The 20,779-nt window shown below is 37.6% G+C and overlaps 1 protein-coding gene across 3 annotated transcripts in view; it reads left to right on the top strand.

The window, feature by feature from the left end:
• Nucleotides 1–20,779, top strand: part of LOC150078008 (PHD finger protein rhinoceros-like) — a 268,851-nt gene that overhangs the window by 108,660 nt on the left and 139,412 nt on the right. For all 3 annotated transcript variants that reach the window (XM_090385480.1, XM_090385481.1, XM_090385479.1), the window contains exon 6: nucleotides 5,875–6,032. In XM_090385480.1, the coding sequence (XP_090241606.1) occupies nucleotides 5,875–6,032 (158 nt within the window). The remainder of the gene's footprint in view (nucleotides 1–5,874; nucleotides 6,033–20,779) is intronic.

The following is a 20,779-nucleotide window of genomic DNA, read 5'->3' as shown; positions in this document are numbered from 1 at the left end:
ATTACTTTATTCCTAACTTTATCTAACCTGACTTGCAGTAGGTTTTGGTACTCTGCCTTTTTTGCATTCCATTTTAGTTCATCCATATGATGGTCCTCTTTTAACTTATACAATATATGGGTGGCAGAGGATAAAAAAGACCTCCAGGAAAGGGGGACAGGTAGTTTCAACATCAGATATACAGTTCTTTGAGCAGTGTAGACTGGATGCCAGTACAGTTCATGGGGTTTTGTTAATGATGTACAGGAATTTTGCCAGCAGGGATAAGGAGGCGATTTTCCCATTCCAGACTTATTGCAATACTCAAGATGTGGTTAGGCTACATCTTGAGTATTACAACAAGTCTGGAAGCTTCATTTTTGGATGTGGATCAGTTGGAATGGGTGCAGAGAACATCAGCAAGATCAGTGAGAGGGACAAAAGGGTGCTCTTTTACCAGGAAAGGCTTCAGTTCTGCAAATTGCTAGGAGATCTGACTGACTCAATCCATTCAAAGCTTTAAGGCTTTGAATGGATTGAGTAAGCTCACTGCTGGTGGAATCCTTTCTCTTCCATAGCAGAGGAGGAGAAACTACAGAGGAAGAAGAGGCAGGTTAGTGAATTATTCAGTTGATTGTAATACAAGCTCAAGAACTTTCATTTGCATTTTTCTGGAGCTTTGTTTGCATCACATTGGAAAGAGCTGAACAGGTGAGTTTCTTCTTCAAGTTTGGAAACATTTCAAAATCTTTCCTGGAATTCAATATGAAGTTGGTGGATAATTCCAGGAAATTTTTCAATGTTGAAGTTTTCTTCTGAGTGCTATGTACATTTTTCTGAAACATAGAAAGTGGACAAAGTCACTTTTTTCAGGTGCTTCTCCTATAGCAACAGTTTCATTTTGAAAGCCTTTTTGGTTGAATGCAAGCCTATGATAAAGAGATAACAACCTTGAAAAAGTTTGCTTAAATCATTTAGATGATGTAATATGTCATATCATCTGTAATTGCCAAATAAACCAGCTGCACCAGGCCCCAAATCAATCGCAATTTCTCATTTCCTCCAAGGATATTTTAATTTCATTCTGGAGCCAGAAAAAAAAGACCTGTGTGTTACAATACTATGACCAGCCAATGAACTGATGGTATTCTGTCTGCAAATAATGAAAGGTAGTTCACAATGCAAATCACAACGTTCATAACTTCACACAGTTTCAACTTTTTGCAAGCAAAAACCTTTTGATAATTACACAGTGGAAAATGATGAGAGATTTATGGTACTGCTCCATTTTTATCCCAATGATATTAGAGAGGCTAGTGTGACAGATATGCATTTGTAGCTCACTTTCTGTAGTATATCTTATAAATTTTTTCCAGAGAAGCCAACAACCTGTTGTTGGAAGAGAAATTGTTGAAGTTAAACATAAAAAAAGATACCTGGGGCATATGAGATCTATCTAGTTATGTTAAAGGAAGCAGCAAAGGAGATAAGCAATCCCTTAACCGTAATTATGAGAGCATCTTTGGATTCAGGGGAGGTCCCCGTGGACTGAAGATGTGTGAATGTATTCACAAAGGGAGATCATAGGGTGATCAATTTGATTAGATATGCTGTAACAACGGAACTGGATGCAAAAAATAATTTTAATATCATACTTGGATTTAGGAAAGCTTTTTATACCATTGTACATAAAAGACTGCTGTACAAATTGGAATATGTGGCATTAAGGTAAAGTTACTGCTATGGATGAAGGGATGGTTTTGTGGGTGAAGACAGATAGTGGTTATCAAGTGACACTGCTCTTCTTGAACTAGTGTTATTAGTGGAGTCCCACAAGGTTTGCTGGTTGGCCCATTGTTGTTTTCTGCATTTATTAATGATATTGATGAGGGTACATCAGGCATAGTGTCTAAGTTTGCAGATGATACAAAAGTTGGCTCGGTGGTTAAGGACATTAATGAAGGTATGCTGCTGCAGCAAGATCTAGAAAAATTAGGCAGATGGGCTGAGAAATATCAATTGAAGTTTAATATTGCAAATCAAATGCAAGGTACTGCATATGGGTATCAATAATTCCATAGTAATGTATCAACTGTTGGGGTACTACACTCCAGTGGAAAATGAAAAAGACTTGTGGGTAATTTTGCAGTATGATATGAAGTTCTTTGAGCAGTATAGACAGGATGCCAGGACAGCTCATGGGGTTTTATCAGTGATATACAGGAATTTTGCCAGCAGGGATAAGGAGATGATTATCACATTGTGGAAGGCACTGGTCAGGCTACTTCTTGATTACTGCATACATGTCTGGTGGTTTTATTTTAGGAAGGATGTAGAGCTGTTGGAATGGGTATAGAGAAGGCAACGAGATTGATGAGAGGAATAAAGGGTTTCTCTTACCAAGAAAGGCTTCAGTTCTGCAAATTGTAGCATCTGGAGATGAGACATCTGTGAGGTGATCTGATTTTGCAGTGTTTAAGGCTTTGAATGGAGTGAGCAAGCTCAATGCTGATGAGATTCTTGCTCAGACTATGCACATGAGGGGGCATAAATTCAAATTAGCATTAGCATTAGTAGAGGCATTTGATGCAAGAAAGCAAGCTTACGCAGCATCAGCCAAAAAAAAATAAATAAATAAAAAAATAACCACTTCCACTTCACCCCTCTGTTCGTTCGAAATACCTGTCCAGCTGAGCCTTAAACTTCTTTAGGCTATCAACTTCCACGACAAGGGATGGAAGTCTGTTCCACCAACCAACCAACCAACCACCTGCTGGCTAAAGGCAAATTTCCTCACGTCTATCCTACATCTGTCTTTCCTCAATTTGAATATATGCCCTCTCAAGTGATTATTCTGAGCAAGAGGAAGAATCCCATCAGCAACATGCTCAAACCATTCAAGGCTTTATACAGCTCTATCAGATCACCTCGCTGGTTCCTAGTCTCCAGACACTGTAATTTGCAAAACTTAAGCCTTTCTTCGTAAGAGCACCCCTTTGTTCCATTCACCAATCTTGTTGCCCTTTTCTGTACTCGTTCCAGCATCTCTACATCCTTCTTGAAATGAGGCCTCCAGACCTGTATGCAGTACTCTAGATGTGGCCTGACCATTGCCTTATACAAGGGAATAATCACCTCCTTATCCCTGCTAGAAAAATTCCTATATATCATCGACAATACACCATGAGCTACTCTTGCAGCCCGTCTACACTGCTCAGAAAACTTCATATCTGCCTGCACAACCAACCCCATTTCCCTTTCATTCTCTACCACTGTCAGTGTAGTACCACAGAGTTGATACGTTGCTCTGGAGTTACTGTTTCCCATATGTAGTACTTTACATTTGTCAATGTTAAACTTCATTTGCCACCTCTCAGCCCATCTGCTCAACCTTTCCAGATCCTGTTGCAGTAGCATAGTGTCGGTAGTGTCCTTGACAACCCTGCCAACCTTCGTATCGTCTGCAAAATTGGACATTAAGCTTGATATACCATCATCAATATCATTTATAAATACAGAAAACAATAATGGACCCAATACTGAACCCTGAGGGACTCCACTAATAACATTAGTCCACGATGAGCAGTGTCCATTGATTACCACTCTCTGTCTTCTCCCCCTCAACCATCCCTTTATCCATAGCAGCAATTTGCATCCAATGCCACACTGCTCCAATTTGTGCAGCAGTCTTCCATGTGCAACAGTATCAAAAGCCTTTCTAAGATCCAAGTATATAATATCAAAGTTATTCCCTGCATCCAGTTCTTTTGTGACTGCATCATAGTATCCAATCAAATTGGTCAGGCAAGACTTCCCCTTAACAAAACCATGCTGTGTCTGAGCTATAACTGAAGTCCTATCTAGATGATCTTGCAGTGGTTTTTTAACCAGTGCCTCCATTAATTTTCCGGGAACAGAAGTTAAACTAACAGGTCTATAATTACTTGTGTCACCCTTTGATCCTCCTTTGTGAATTGGGGTCACATTTGCACATCTCCAGTCCATGGGTACTTCCCCTGAGTCCAAGGAAGCTCTCATAATTATGGCTAAGGGTTTGCTTACTTCCTTTGCTGCCTCCTTTAATATAACTGGATAGATCCCATCCACCCCAGGTGCCTTTATCTTCAACAATTTCTCCTTCACTTTACTCTCAGTTATTACAAGATTCTCCAGCTTACTGCCAGAGTTGAATACACATCTGGCATTCCCCTCGCTGAATAACTCGTCATGTGTGAATGTCGTTGCAAAATATTCATTTAGTTTGTTAGCTACCTGAGCAGGATCATCAACAGTTGACCTATCGATATCAAGTGGACCAATCTGATTCATCCCCTTCCTTCTAGAGTTTACATAAGTAAAGAACTTTTTACTGTTTTTCTTTGCATCCCTTGCCAAAGATTTCTCGTAATCTGCCTTCGCCTGCCTAACCTCCTTTGTAACTTGGTTACAGATCAACTTGTATCTATCATAGGCTTCTGTGTCACGTGTTAATTTGTATGTATCCCATGCATTTTTCTTCTCTGCCATATGTCTCATTAGTTCATCTGACATCCACCTAAATTGAGGAAGGATAGTTGCAAAATAGATGTGCAGAATTTTGCCTTCAGCCAGTGGGTGGTTGATTGCTGGAACAAGCTTCCATCTGTTGTTGTGGAAGTGGATAGTTTGAATAAATTCAAGACAGAACTAGACAAACTATTAGAGGGGAATGGATAGGTGAAATTAGAATTTTTTTTTTTGTCTGATGCTGTATAAACTTGTTTTCTTGCATCATTTGTGACTTTTCGTACTAATACTAACCTACAAGTGTTTTTAAACTTCTTCAAGCAGATCTTTCTCCAGGCTGTGCTATGCAAGTTACAAAATCTGGGAGCTCCTTAGTTACAACAAATTTTTTATCTATATGCTGTCTGTGGTGCCTTAAATTTCATTGCATGCAATTGAATAGAACATAAAGTTTTAGGCCTTTAAATTCATTTTGTCATGAATGGGCAAATGTAATATACCCACAGTTTGGAGTTGCTGACTTCTTTCAGAACACAAACTTGTATCAATGTACACTTCATTAAGATGTAGAGTGTTTGGAGTGTTAATATCTCTTGAGATTATATTCTTTGTAAACAGCAACTATTTTGTGCCAAATCCAACACACACACACACACACACACACACACACACACACACACACACACACACACACACACACACACACACTTGACATTCATGTCTTGAAAATGGTAATGTTGTACCCTGTATCAGCTGAGACTTAAAAGAAATGCTGTCATGTGCATACATTCTAATCAACATTTATCTGTTTAAACCTGGCAGTATTTCTTTTAGGTCATTCTTCTTAGTCTTCATTAAAATGTATGGTTTGCATCTGAATGTTCCTTTCTGATTTATCTTCTTTTATTGTTTTGCCATTGGGTTTTATTGCTTTTATTTTTTTATTGGTATTTTAACATAAATTGGACTATTTATTTAAATTTAGTACAGTTTTTTTGTTCATCTACATGTTCTTTAATGAGACTTGGTCCTTAAATCCACAAAGATACATCAAGAGGAAGTGGGATATTTCTAGAACTCACTTGGTGGATTGGTTAGCCGTTAAACAAAGTGGAATGCGGGTTGGCTGGTAAGGTCTGGCTAATGAGACTTCCTGTTGTTCCTTGAAAAAAAAAGAACCTGAAACTGTGTGGATGAACTGCAGATTTGGCCTATTCTATATGATTAAATTGCAACTATGCAGTCTTCTAATGTGTAGATTTTCTCTGAGTCTAAAGACTAATTGCTAATCATTATTATCATTATATTAGTTTGATCATTGTAATGAAAGCAAGCATCATTATGTAAAACTGAAATGTAATTATATTGTGTTTTTTTTTTTTTTTTTAGCTATTTCGAAAAGACTTGATAAGTGCAATGAAATTGCCAGATAGTGAACCGTTGCGGACTGAAGACTATTGGCTAATATCTGATTCCTGGAAAACTGAATGGGAAGCAGGGGTACAAGTACCTGTTAACCCCGAAGCCCTGCCTGAACCTGTTGTAAGGTGTGTTAATGTCAAGGGGAGGATGTGTTTAAATTCTAAAGTTTGCTTAGTCTGTAACTTTGCTTTTCTGTATTGCTTTTTATTTGCATAATATATAAATTGATCGATTTGTTTTTTTTTTGTAAGGTTTATAATGTCTGGCTATGAAATTTATAGTTGTTTTCGTAAATATAGTTATGCATGATTTTAGTAAATACAAATTTTATATGCTGAACTCTTAAATTAAGTGATGTCCTCTTTTAAATTAAGTGATGTGTATTTTAACAAAATCCAATTTTGTTAAAATATATATCATTATATGACATAAATAAACTATATACCTGATACCATAAATAATTGCATTTTGGCTGATAACCACAAATGTACTATAGAATTATTTTCTTTATGTGCTAAGGAAATTTTTTTTTTTTACTGTATGTAAAAATCCATTTTATTTCATCTTTTTTTCCATACTTGTGGTAAACAGATACAGTTATCTCTTAAATTATGTATATCTGAAATATATGTTTTTGTATATACATGCTGTTTATAATTTTAGGAGCAGTCCTTAAAACCTGCTGCTCATTTCACGTCACTGCAATTCTGTACATTAATCACCACATGGTTACTTCATGTGATTATTTCATAATCAACAAGGCATCATTTGCATTACTAGTTCTGCCATCTATTAGTATTGCTATAGGCTAAAAGATGCAAAGGAGGAAGCCAGCCTTTTGCTGCATCAAAAAAAAAAAAAAAAAATCTGTACAGATTATATGTATATTCATTCTTATCATAGTCTTTCCTCTGCTAGAAGGTACCTGCCCAACTGCCTTTAATTTTTTCTGCAACTATTAACTCTGATCATCCAGAAAAGCTGTTTATTCCAACTTTTTCACATGCTGACCAGATTTAAGCTTCCTGAAGTGTTCATCTTCCCCAGTGATGTTTATATTTGTGCCTCATGCTTTTTTCATCCAATTTAAATGTGAAAACATCACCATGATTCTTTTGCCCTCCCAACCCCACCCAGTGCAATGTACACCTCAATCAGACATCCCTTACCCAAAAAAATGGTAATTTTCATGTCCTGTAACCTACATCTTAGTCTTTTATATGGATGTTTTTCCATTTGCTGTTCTTGCCAAACAATTCACTTATCTTTGGACTCTTTCAAGAGGCTCAGTGTCTTTCAAACTTGAAAGCAATATTTCACCCTTGACTTGTATAATGGAACAACTATTTTATCCTTAGATGCAAAGGTGCCGTAAATGATTTTTAAGGCACCATGCATCTTCCTGGCTGCCTGTTTACACTGCATGGTAGCCTTCATGTGTAATTGTACAGAACACCCAATCTTTTTCCTTATTTACAACTTCAGCTCCTACCCCCAGTAGTGTTTGAGTTGTTTTCAGGTTGGTATTTCCCAAATTTAGTATGTTGCATTTGGCAGCATTAAAATATAACTACAATTTTTCTAGCTATCCATGAAGCCTGACTAAAGAATTCTGAAGGATCACAGTCTGACTGCCATTGGCCTTCATATCATCTGAAAGTTTCAACATCATACCCTTTATTCTCTCATCAAAAAGGTAAAGGATTTGACTTTGCCAAAGTCAAATACTTTACCCTCGACAGCAGTTATATCTTTAAAACTAAATTTCACATCAACACAGTATCGTTACTACTGGTTCCTTTACCTGAAGATTCTTAATGAAAAGTCACTGAATAATCAGATCAAGCATGTTAGAGGAGAACTGCTTCTTCTCTAACATGCTGGTATAGAAAAACTGTCATCCAGTAAATCCATAAATGTTCTGCTACTGAGTGAGTGGCCAACCCACCAGTCCCATTCAATATTTGGAAAGCTGAACGTCATGATAAGATATTTTGATTTACTGGCCACTCCATTTGCCTGTGTTCATTATACTCATCATAGTCATTTAGCCTATAACACAGTCCTGCTCACATTTTTATTTTTCCCAGTGCTTATATCCTATCAGTTGACTCAAAATTATGCTGATATTCCATAGAATCTATGTTCTTAACTCCCCCCACATCCTCTCTCCTTTCTGGATACATTGACCACATTCAGTTCTACATTTCCAATGTCAGAGCAACACCATGTTTCTGATATCCTGTAATGTCTGCATTTGAAGACTTAAATAAAAAGAAGAAAATCAGCTTGTCAACTAGTTCTTTGTAATTTTCACTGCATTCACTGCACAGCAAAATGACTGCCAGGTATTTTGCTGAGCATCAGTCATTTTGTGTTATAATTCTTCTGAAGCCAACATCTGTTTGATTTGTGGCCAATGAGATGCCACCTTTCACTTGCATCAGACAGTTTTGGAAACATAGATTGTATATAGGTGAAGGTGTCACTGAGGATTTGGTGCATTAAAAATTGTTTGACCAGTCCCAGTTTGATATGGAGTGTTGGAAGCAAACCTTTGTTTCTTGTAACTAAGGGATTGTTTACTATGTTGTATGTTGGTGCCTCCATAGCCAGGTGGGAAGGAGCAGCACACGCTTCTTGATTAGACCGGGGTTCGAGTCCGTCACCACAAAATTCGGAGAATGCAGAAAGGTCAGGGAATGACCACCGCATATTCCAGGAGCAATATGGCCTTAGTTGCTAATGCTCCTAAAAACCAAATAACAACAATAACAATAACTATGTTGTATGCACGAGGCTGCAACTTATTTTTGGTAGACCATTCTCTTCTCCTGTAGTGCTGTTCTGTCCTTGTGTGTATCGTGACTAATAAAAATTTCTTAATAAAGACATTAAATCAAAACAGTAACTGAAGAATTCTGAAATAATGTAAAAATGTGCATAAGTGACAAGTCTTTTTCTGTATGTGGAAACTGTACCTGGGATCTTGTATATTGCACTCTTTTAGATGAGATGTAATGAGCTCTGCACTGGATTTGGTTAGGCCGAAGACCCTCACTATGTCATCCAATTCTTGCTGATTAGGGAAGTGTAATTTTTACTTAAACAGTCTTTTGATGTGTAATCCCAGTTATTCTGTTTACTAGTTTCATCCTATTCTATTCTTCTATTCATCATCTTCCTGGAAAAAGGATTAGGAATTGGCAGGTCTTCATTGCAGCATACAGGTCTTCATGTGTAGCATCACCATGGCAATATAGGATGATATTTTGGGCTACACTACAGCTTTTTGATCCACAGACTTCTTAAACTTTGGTATATCCACAATAAAAAAAGTAGCAATAATCATGATTGTTTGTTTGTTGGCTTCTTCTATATTCAAGGTAAAGCAAAGGGCATATACAGTACTTACAACTGCCAAAAACCATCCTTCTGGTGTTGATTTGCAACTATCACAGCAAAAAAGAGGCATTCACAGCTTGTCTTGATCCGTAAGCATTCCAAAATAGTCTTCATACGCACTGCAAAACCTGGTGTTAAAATAAAGTTATACTTCACTTGCTTCAGACCTGTTAATATCTTTACACTTTTGTTTAATAACAATAGCAAACTTTAAAAAAAAAAGTGGCTGAATTATTTTCAGACCAGGTCATTTGCATGGTTTATATTTTATGAAGTGAATGAATTGGATAACTAGTGCAAGTTAGGAAAATTTTTTTAAAAACTAAAGTTAAATCATTATTTATCTTATAATTTAACCTGCTAATTTTATGACAGGGCTTCTCAACCTTTTTTTACATAATGGAAATGAAATTTATACTCTTCATCACCCTCCTCCACTGATCAAGCCAAAACAAATAAATTTTCTTTTATTTTCTAGACTGCTGAGGCATAGGAGTTTACAAATTCACTGTGACCGCATTCATGTCATTGAGGGCAGCCACCTTTTTAGCACCACAGTTCACAATGGACTGTGTATTTTTTGTGGTAGTGGATGGACTTGATTTGCTTACTTGTAATTGTACATGCTTACCACTGGACCATGGCCAGCCTGAAAATAATAAATAATAAGAAGATAAAAATGAACAAAAAATGCTTTGTTTAGAATTTAGAAAATTGACACTACTTTAAATATATGACACTTTTAATATATTAATTAAAGTGATAATAGGACACTCATTATAATACAGCAAAAAGTATAGCATTTTGGTTGAGATTAAGTAGCATTTTTCTTGGAACTATCTATGAAAATTGTCAGGTGTTGACCTCTATCAGTGCACTGAAAGCCTGTCTCACATAAGAAGTGGTTGATATGTTTTGTCATTTCTGACATTCTTTGTCAGAAATGACAACGTTGATATTCATTGTGATTTCTGACAAAGAATATCAACCATTTAATTTTACGAACTGAAAGCTTCCTTAAATTTTGAGCTGACACTGAATAACGAATTATCTTTTCCCATTGTAAAGCACAAACTAATATTATACCTGCATGTTTAAATTCACAACTGATGAACTTGCCTCTTGGGAGAGGGAGTAAAAAACCATGGTCAGCGTGTGCTGTGAAGTAGGCTCTTTATGATCCCATTTGGAATTGTGATTCTAGGGTTTGAGATGCTCTGGTTTATGATGCTTTTGTTGTATTTTACTAATGAGTTTATTTTTAATTTGCCACAAATATAATTTGCATTTTTATAAGTATTAGTCTCCTTTGCAGTTATGATTGCCATCTTTCCATACCATGTGCAGAAGGGCTGGGTTTGAGTTTCATCTAGACAGGAATTTTTATTATTAATAATAGTAGTGGTAGTAATAATAGTGGCAAATAATTCTGGAAAGCAAGCTTATACAGCATGAGTCAAAAAAAAAAAAAAAAACCCACTACCATCTCATCTGTCCATCCCCTCTAATAATGTGTCTAATTCTTCCTTAATTTTTCAAACTACCCACTGCCAGATGGTACTTCATCCAACAATTAGTTACTCTTTGGCTGAAAGTAAATTATTTTCACACTATAGCATTAGTATAGACATATGATGCAAGAAAGCTTGCTTATATAGCATCAGGCAAAAAAAAACCTTCCCATTTCACTGATCCATTCACTCCAAATGTTTGTATAGTTCTGCCTTGCATTTATTTAAGCTGTCAACTTCTACATTGACGAAGGAAGTTTGTTCCAGCAACCAATTACCCACTGGCTAAAGGCAAATTTCCGCACATCTATTCTACAACTGTCTTTCCTGAATTTGAATTTAAGTTCCCTCAGCCAACTAATCCGGACAAGAGGAAGAATCCCATCAGCATTGAACTTGCCAAAACCATTCAAGGCCTTATACATCTCAATCAGATCACCTCGCAGGTGCCTAGTCTTCAAATGCTGAAATTTGTAGAACTTAAACCTTTCTTCATAAGAACAACCCTTTGTTCTCCTCATCAATCTCATTGCCCTTCTCTGTACTCGTTCCAGCAGCTCTACATCTATCATGCAGTTATTCTTATTGCAATGTGTGTTGTCCCATTGTGTGCATTGTCTAAGAAAGATTTAGAATATCATCATCATTAAGTTTACTAAATACATTTAAATTCTTAAACACTTTAGTCAAATCTTCTTGCAAGTACCTATTTCCCAAATTCTGCAATTTTGTGAACCAGATTAATCAAGAGGCCTTTGTGTTCTTGACTAATCTAGCTGCTGTTCACCTATTCCTTATATCATAGCCAGAAGCTCACGAGCTGTTCTAACAGCCTGTCTGCACTGCTCAGAGAACTTCATACCAGACTACAATTATCCCAAGGTCTTTTTCATTCTCCGTTACTCTGAGTGTGGTACCACCTAATTGTTATGTTATTCTGGGATTACTGCTACCCATTTGCAATATCTTGTATTATGGTAGCAGCAAGTGTAATCAGTTAAGTGTACAGTCAGTCCTCGTGTAACACGTGTTTACACTACAAGAATTCGATCATACACAATTTATAAATAGGGGAACGATATCTTATATAACACGAACCGAATTTGCTTATGCACAATTCGACTTTGTGTTTACAAGAAATGGCAGTCGAACGCAGACTCATCCCAACCGAATGCAACACGATAGGAATGAAGAGAAGATTCTGAAAATGTATTTATGTTTTTTATATCAGTGAAGGGGAAACACATTTCACCATAATAAGGTAAAAACCCACACAATTCCAGCTATCGGTATAGTCGCAAATGCAATTAGATCGAGTTTACTACCAGTTTATAACAGATTCCACTAGCAGGAACGCGACTGGAAATTGTTTTTATTGGTTTATGGTAGTAACCCCTAGAAATGTGCTTTAGTAAAATGTGGAGTGTTAATAGTGTATCTCTGCCTTTACGGTGTTGTTTATTCAGTTGCTACACCCGTGCAGCTTTGTTTATGTGTATCAAGCGTGCCTCCTCGTTTTGTAATTGTGCTTTATTCCCTAAAAATGAGTAAAATACTTAAAAGGTGTGAAAAGGAAGCGTCCTGGTGAAGACACTGCAGATTCAGAGAGAAAAAGAAAAGCAATATCGATAAACAGAGGCGGACTGGGTCAAAAATTCTTACCCGGAAAAATTTGTAGTGGCCTCATACTATGGTTTGTGGCCAAAATCACACCGGCCTCTGGCCCACCGGGGTTTCCCCGGTAAGGCTTATGGCCAATCTGCCTCCGCCGATAGAGAAAAAATATGAAATTGTGAAACGCTTTGAGCGAAATGAAAGACCATGTGATATTGCACGTGCTACAGACCTAAATGAGGCAACGCGGAGAATTACAAAGAATGCAGAGAAAATAAAAACAACTTTCATAGCAGGACCAACTCAAAGTGTAATTAAAATCCATTAGATTAAGACACAGAGAATTGGAAGAGATGGAACGGCTGTCATCTGTTTGGATAGAAAATCAAACAAAAAACGAGTTTGCTTACGATAGAAGCAAAAGCATTAGCAGTATTTTATGACGTAATAGTCGTAATAAAATACGTATTTTATTCGTAAAAAATACTTACGTATATTTTATTATTTTATTTTTTATAATTTATATTATAATAAAATATAATATAATAATAATAATAATATTATAAAAATTATAATAATATTTTTTATTACGTATTTTAATCGTTATAAAATACGTAAGTATTTTATTACAATTATTTATTGTGTTTGGTAATGTTTTGGTTACCAATGTGTTCAATCTTGGGTGGCCGGCACCTAACCCTATTTTTCTCGTAGGGCCTATTGTTTATATTGCATGATTTTGCATTGCACGAGGGTTTCTAGGAACAACTATCGTGCTATACGAGGACTGACTGTATTAAGTAGCAGAAATGCAGTTGAGTTTATTGCTGCTTCTCAGCCCATCTGCCTTATTTTTCTAGGTCTTGCTGGGATAGTATGCCTTGATTCCTATTATTAACTGCCCTGCCAACATTTGTATCATCTGCAAATTAACAAACCCATTCTGTGATTTCCATATAATTCCATTTGCGTTAAGGTGGTCCTGCAGTACTTCTTTATACATCACAGAAATTATTGTCCAAGCAGCTGCGAATGCTGTTCCAAAAACAACTGCCAGGTTTCCACCATTTCCCAAACCTTGGTGGAATTCACAATACACAACGGCATAAAAGGCTCAAAACAAAGCGTGGGGGATATTCCTCCGATATCCTACCACGACCAACCTTATAGCTTTAAACGTACACGAGCCAAAGCACGCTACATCCGCCGTCAGAGTCAAAAGGAATCGTGGATCCGTTTTACTTCTTCAGTTACTCAGTCCACTAGTACTAAGTTGGTCTGGGATAAAATCCAGAAAATGAAGGGAAAATATACATCCCACCCTTCATCAATCCTAGATTATAATGGATGCACTATTGCAGATCCAACTGCAATAGCCAATTCTCTTGGGGAAACATTCTGTAACATCTCTGCAACATCCTTGTATTCCCCAGAGTTCCTGGTCCTGAAACATAAAATCGAAAAACAAGCACTTAATTTTAAGTCTAAGAGCGTCAATCCCTACCTTCACTGTACAGGAACTGAAAAGAGCTCTTACTCTTTCCAAAGCAAGTGCTGTTGGACCAGATGGCATCCATTATGAAATGATTAAGTATCTTTCACCAAAATCTATGGATTATCTGCTCCTTCTATATAACAGAATCTTTATTGAAGGGCAGTTTCTGGATTCCTGGCGCAAGGCAATTATTCTTGCCTTTGCTAAGCCAGGAAAGGATCCAAAAGTCACTTCTAATTATCGCCCTATTGCTCTGACTAGCTGTATATGCAAAATCCTGGAGAGTGGTTAATTTTCGTTTAATATTGTATTTAGAATCAAATGACCCTCTCTCCAACATCCAGTGCGGCTTCCGAAGGAACCGGTCCACTCTGGACCATCTCATTAGACTGGAAACATCCATCCGGGATGCTTTCCTAAAACGTGAACATTTGGTGTCTGTATTCTTTGACATGGAGAAAGCGTATGACACAACTTGGAGATTTGGCATCTTAAAAGATTTGCATAGCCTTGGTCTTAGAGGGCATCTCCCCATTTTTATTAAAAACTTTTTAGCCAATCGATCTTTCCAAGTTCGTGTGGGATCCTCACTCTCTCTCATTCCTTCAGCCAAGAGGAGGGAGTACCACAAGGATCAGTTTTAAGTGTCACGCTTTTCGCCATCAAAGTAAACAGAACAACTTCCTCCAACTGTCAAACATAGAGGGCACTGTTGATGACTTTAGCATATTTTGTCAGTCATGCAACATGAGGGTTATTGAACGACAACTGTAAAAAGCCATTGATTGCCTTAATTCCTGGGCACTTGCTAATAGCTTCAGGTTCTCGCCAGAGAAGACCGTTTGTGTACACTTTTGTCGTAAGCAAATCTTCATCCTGAACCTGAATTAAGGCTCGGACAAAATGCTATTCCAGTAGCAGCAGACACAAAATTGTTGGGACTCGTATTTGATAAAAAGCTGACCTTTCTGGATCACATCCGTCAACTCTGCGCAAAGTGTACAAGAGGCCTGAATATTCTGTGCTCTCTCTCCTCTACATCTTGGGGTTTCGGACCGATGCACCCTACTACACATTTACCATGCGCTTGTGTGATCCAGATTAGATTATGGGTCCCTAGTATACAATTCAGCCAGAGACAGTATACTTCGTTGGCTGGATCCTGTCCATCATCATGCTCTCCGTATCGCTATTGGAGCATATCGAACATCTTCTGTCCAGAGATTATACGTGGAAGCAAACGAACCACCGTTATCGCTTCGACGTAAACAGTTGTCTCTAATGTACGCTTTAAAACTGAAATCCCTGCCAGACCATCCTACGTTGCCATTTGTTTTTGAGCCGCGATGGGAAAATTTGTACAACACCCATAAGACTGCCAATCGTCCTTTTGGTATTCGTCTCCAAGAGCTACTCAAAGAACTTAAGATCAAGGTAGACAAGGTTGCCCAAACAGCAAAGCAACCCCTTCCACCCTGGCATGCTCATGTTCCAGTATGTGACTTGTCCTTTAGAAATTGGGGAAAGTCGGACACTCCATCATCTGTCTACCTGCAGCTTTATTTAGCACACCGAGCTGAACATTCTGACTTCGCGCCAGTTTACACAGACAGCTCGAAGTCAGAATCCTATGTGGGATCTACCACTGTCTTTCCGGACACCACTATATCACAGCAGATTCTCCCCGAATGCAGCATTTTTACTGCAGAGCTGCACGCTATAGAGTTAGCTTTGGATCACATTAATAAATGCCAATACCAACGGTTCATTTTATATTCCGATTCTGTCAGCGTGTTACAAGCTTTAATAACTGTGAGATACAATTCTCATCCAGTTCTGTCTTGCATTCAGCAGAAGATTCACTTTCTCCATGAACGTGAATATGATATCCGCTTCTGTTGGATTCCCAGCCACATTGGGATTAGGGGGAATGATTTGGCTGACACCGCAGCCAAATGAGCAATTCCCAATAATAATCACTGCCTGTCAGTCCCCTATACAAACTACAAGCAAATAATACACCAAATACACTCCCAATGGCAGGATTCGTGGAATAGACAGATTACGAATAAATTATATCGAATAAAGCCTGTAATTGAACCGTGGCAGTCTAGTCTGCACAGGAATCGTAAGGAGGAAGTTGTTCTTGCCCGGACCCGCATAGGACATAGTCATTTGACTCATTCATATTTGCTGAGGGCTGATGATCCTCCTATGTGTGAGTCCTGTGGCACAATTTTATCCATCAGACACATTTTAATTGACTGTCCAGTTTTTAGTAATATACGTTTTACCGCTTTTAACCATTTGACTGAGCCTTATATACTCAGTCAGATTTTATCCGACAATGACCATGTGTCTGCTGTTTTTAGCTATTTTAAATCAATAAAAGTTTTTACTTGTATTTAAAATTTATATGTTATTGTTATTTCTTTATTGATTTATTTTTTATATATTTGTTATTATATATCTTGACATGGTGGCCTAACTAATTAGGTCACTGAGAGCTTAAATTTTTATATATTATCTGGTCTTGGCGCATTGTAGCCTTAGTTGCTAATGCGCCAATAAAAACCAAACCAAATCAAATCAAACCAAAGCAATACTTCTTTAACCATGGACTTCATTATTTTCCCTGGAACAGAAGTCAAACTTACAAGTCTATAATTGCCCATTTTCCTTTGATCCCCTTTGTGAATAAGAGAGACATTTGCACACCTCTGATATGTAGGAATCTCCCCTGAATTCAAAGATGCTTTCATAATTATGGCTAAGGGTATGTTTACCTGTTTTGCTGCTTATTTTACTATAACTGGATAGATCCCATCAGCCCTTTGCTTAAGCAGTTTCGTTTCCACTTTCTTCTCAGTTATAACAAAATCATTTAGCTACCATCTGATCCCTAAAAACTTCTTCCTGTGTGAATATAGATGCAATATTTATTTAATTTGTTTATTTAATTTGTTAGCAGTCTGAACAGGATCATCAATAGTTATGCCATTCATATCTGGTGGTCCAGTGTTGTTTGTCCCTTTCCTTCTAGTGAAACATAAGCAAAGAATTCTTTGCTAATCTTTTTTGCTTTCTTAGCCAGGGGCTTCTCATAATCTGCCTTGTCTTGCCTAACCTCAGTGACCTGATTGCAGACTAGTTTGTACTTACTATAGGTTTTCATGTCCCTTGCTTATATAGTTTGTTTTGCAGTCTGAACAAGATCATCAGTAGTTATGCCATTCATATCTGGTGATACAATGTTGTTTGTAGTTTCTAGAAAGTAGCAAAGAATTCTTTGCTACTTTCCTTTACTTTCTTAGCCAAGGACTTCTCATAATCTGCCCTGTTTTTCCCAACCTCTTTAGTGACCTGATTGTAGATTGTTCTTACTGTTGGATTTCACATCGCCTGCTTATCTTTATAACCTTCTCATGCACTCATTCTTCTCTGCCACTAGTCTCATCAGTTCATCTGATATACATTGTTGTACGCCTTGAACAGTATCTCTTTGTTGGTATAGAAAGCTTAATAGCTTCTTTGATTACACTGATTATGATCTCACCAAAAGGATTCGAAAAACTGTTTGAGCCCCACTGTAATTGCCTTTACAAAAGTGAAACCGCTTCCCTTTGTTCCTCGGCATTAGTTATATCTTTAAGTAGATTCTACATCAATATATTATGATTGCTGTATATTATGATATACCCACCTAATGGTTCCTTTATCTGGATATTTTTAATGCATGAAGGGTCATTGCTGATAACAGATCAAGTATTTCTTTTTCTTCTTGCCTCTCAGAATGCAGATGTTGAAAATACTTGTCCAATAAATCCAGAAAATTTCTGCTACTGTGTGAGTGGCCAACCCACATATTCCAGCTATTTGGAAAGTTAAAATCTCCCCTTATAAGTCATTCTGATCTACTTGCCCACTCTTGCCATTTGTTTAGCTGTTCATTATTCTTGTCACAGTCATTTGCCTATGGACTCCTCTCATTTTGGTTTTCCCTATGCTTATGTCACACCAAACTGACTCAGCATTGCACCTGCTACCCACATCATCTTGAGTGCACTGCCTTGGATTCTGTGTGCTTCTTAACCAAGAGAATAATCCCCCCTTCCCAGTCTTGCATGTCCTTCCTGTACACATTGTACCTATCACATTTAAATTATGCATCACTTATGTCTGAATGCACCACATTTCTGATTTCCCTACTATGGCCACATTTGTTGACTTCAAATTCAAGTACTTGTAAAACACTGAGGTTGCATTCCCAGAAGCCCTCATGCAATGTAAATAACAGGCCTTATGGGGGAAAAATAGGGTTAGGTGCCAGCCACTCAAGGCTGAACACACATTTATAACCAAAATATTACCAAACACAATTAATAATTCTAATAAAATACTTGCATATTTTATTACCATTATTACATAATAAAATATTGCTAATGCTTTTGCATTTATTGTATGCAAACTTGTTCCTGATCACAGAGAGTGGTAATCAATGGACACTGCTCAACGTGGACTAATGTTATTAGTGGAGTTCCACAGGGTTCAGTGTTAGGTCCATTGTTGTTTTCTGTATTTATAAATGATATTGATGATGGAGTATCAGGCTTAATGTCCAAGTTTGCAGACGATACCAAGGTTGGCAGGGTTGTTAAGGACACTACTGATACTATGCTGCTGCAACAGGATCTGGAAAGGTTGAGCAAATGGGCTGAGAGGTGGCAAATGAAGTTTAACATTGACAAATGTAAAGTACTACATATGGGAAACAGTAACCCCAGATCACCGTATCAACTCTGTGGTACTATGCTGACAGTGGTAGAGAATGAAAAGGACCTGGGGGTAATTGTGCAGGCAGATATGAAGTTCTCTGAGCAGTGCAGACGAGCTGCAAGAGTAGCTCATGGTGTCTTGTCAATGATATACAGGAATTTTTCTAGCAGGGACAGGGATGTGATTATTCCCTTGTATAAGGCATTGGTCAGGCCACACCTTGAGTACTGTATACAGGTCTGGAGGCCTCATTTCAAGAAGGATGTAGAGCTGCTGGAATGAGTACAGAGAAGGGCAACAAGATTAGTGAATGGAACAAAGGGTTGCTCTTACGAAGAAAGGCTTAAGTTTTGCAAATTACAGAGCCTGGAGACTAGGCATCGGCGAGGTGATCTGATAGAGGTGTATAAGGCTTTGAATGGCTTGAGCATGCTCAATGCCGATGGGATTCTTCCTCTTGCTCAGAATAATCACCTGAGAGGGCATAAATTCAAATTGAGGAAGGACGGATGTCGGATAGATGTGCGGAAATTTGCCTTTAGCCAGCGGGCAGTTGGTTTGTGGAATAGACTCCCATCGCTTGTTGTTGAAGTTGATAGCCTAAACAAATTTAAGGCTCAGCTGGACAGGTATTTCGAACGAACGGAGGGGTGAAATGGGAGTAGTGGTTGGTTTTTTTTTTTTGGCTGATGCTGAATAAGCTTGCTTTCTTGCATCATATGCCTCTACTAATGCTAATGCTAATCTCTTCTTTTTTTGACCTTCTATTCAAACAGATAACAGACATACCCTCTCTTCCAATTCTTTGTCTTGATCTAAAGGATTTTGTTACACTTTGAGTAGTTCCTGCTATAAAAGTTGCTTTTATTTTCTCTGAAATTCTTTCTAATTGTTCTCAGCATTGCCTCATTTAGGCTTGTAGCACACACACACAGTATCAAATGTCCTTTCGTTCCATTCAAAGTGTTTCATAATTTTGTATTTTTTATATTTTCTTTTTCTCTCCGAACCTGCAGTATCTTCACAGGCACGCTTTCTTTTCACACTTTTTTCAAGTATTTTACTCATTTTTAGGGAATAAAGCACAATTACAGTATAAAAAGAACAAAAATAAGGAGGCACACTTGATATGCACAAACAAAGCAGCACACATGTAGCAACTGAGTAAACAACGCAGTAAGTGTTGAATTCAGCTGGTGTGATTCCACCGCATTCGACTGCCATTTCTTGTAAACATAAAGCCAAATCATGCATAAGCAAATTCGGTTCGCGTTATTTGCAACATTGTACCCCTATTTATAGATCATGTATGATCGAATTCGTGTAGTGTAAACGTGTTATGCTAGCACTGACTGTACTTCAAATTCGTTTCATCAAATTTTTTTGCTACTTCTTAGCATTAGAGTACAACAAGTATATTTGCATCTGTTTTTCCCTTTTGATATCCTTAACACAATCTATTCGCTTGTACAATGAAGACCTCCACGGGCCTTGTAATCTCCAACAACTTGCTTTACGAACATTTCTCTTTTCTCATTATAAATGAATATGTGCATTATAGCCATAGTAGCTTATGCGCCATTAAACCCCCATAACAAAAAGAACAGCTTGCTTTTCAGGATGCTATATGTCCTACTAGAAGCAGTGCAAGAATCACTTTCACATCTGTTTGCAGCTGCTGTTAATCCGTTAGTTTGCATATCCTCTCTAGGCTAGCAATTGTCTGACCCCACCTAGTTTACTGCTGGAACAGACTGCCATCTGTTGTTGTGGAAGTTGATAGCTTAAATAAATTTAAGGTTGAACTAGACAAACAATTGGAGTGACTGGACGGGTGAATTTCTTGTATCATATGCCTCAACTAATGCTAATTCTAGCACTGCCTTGATACCATCAGCAAATATTCTTGCACCCCTTCTATTGTATCCCATCCTTATAGAAACTTCTCTCCAGGGCTGAATTGATTGACAAGGTTCTTTTCATGTACTTCCTCTTATTCTGAGCAGGTTTGCAGATGCTTTCAAATTTAATCCTTGCATATGACTTTATCACAACACTGCTTTGTGCTTGT

Source organism: Mastigoproctus giganteus, chromosome 11, assembly GCF_048544385.1.
Source record: "Mastigoproctus giganteus isolate SK-2022 chromosome 11, ASM4854438v1, whole genome shotgun sequence".
NCBI lineage: Eukaryota > Metazoa > Arthropoda > Arachnida > Uropygi > Thelyphonidae > Mastigoproctus > Mastigoproctus giganteus.
Note: the sequence above shows the minus strand (reverse complement) of the source record. Positions and strands in the feature narration are given on the sequence as shown.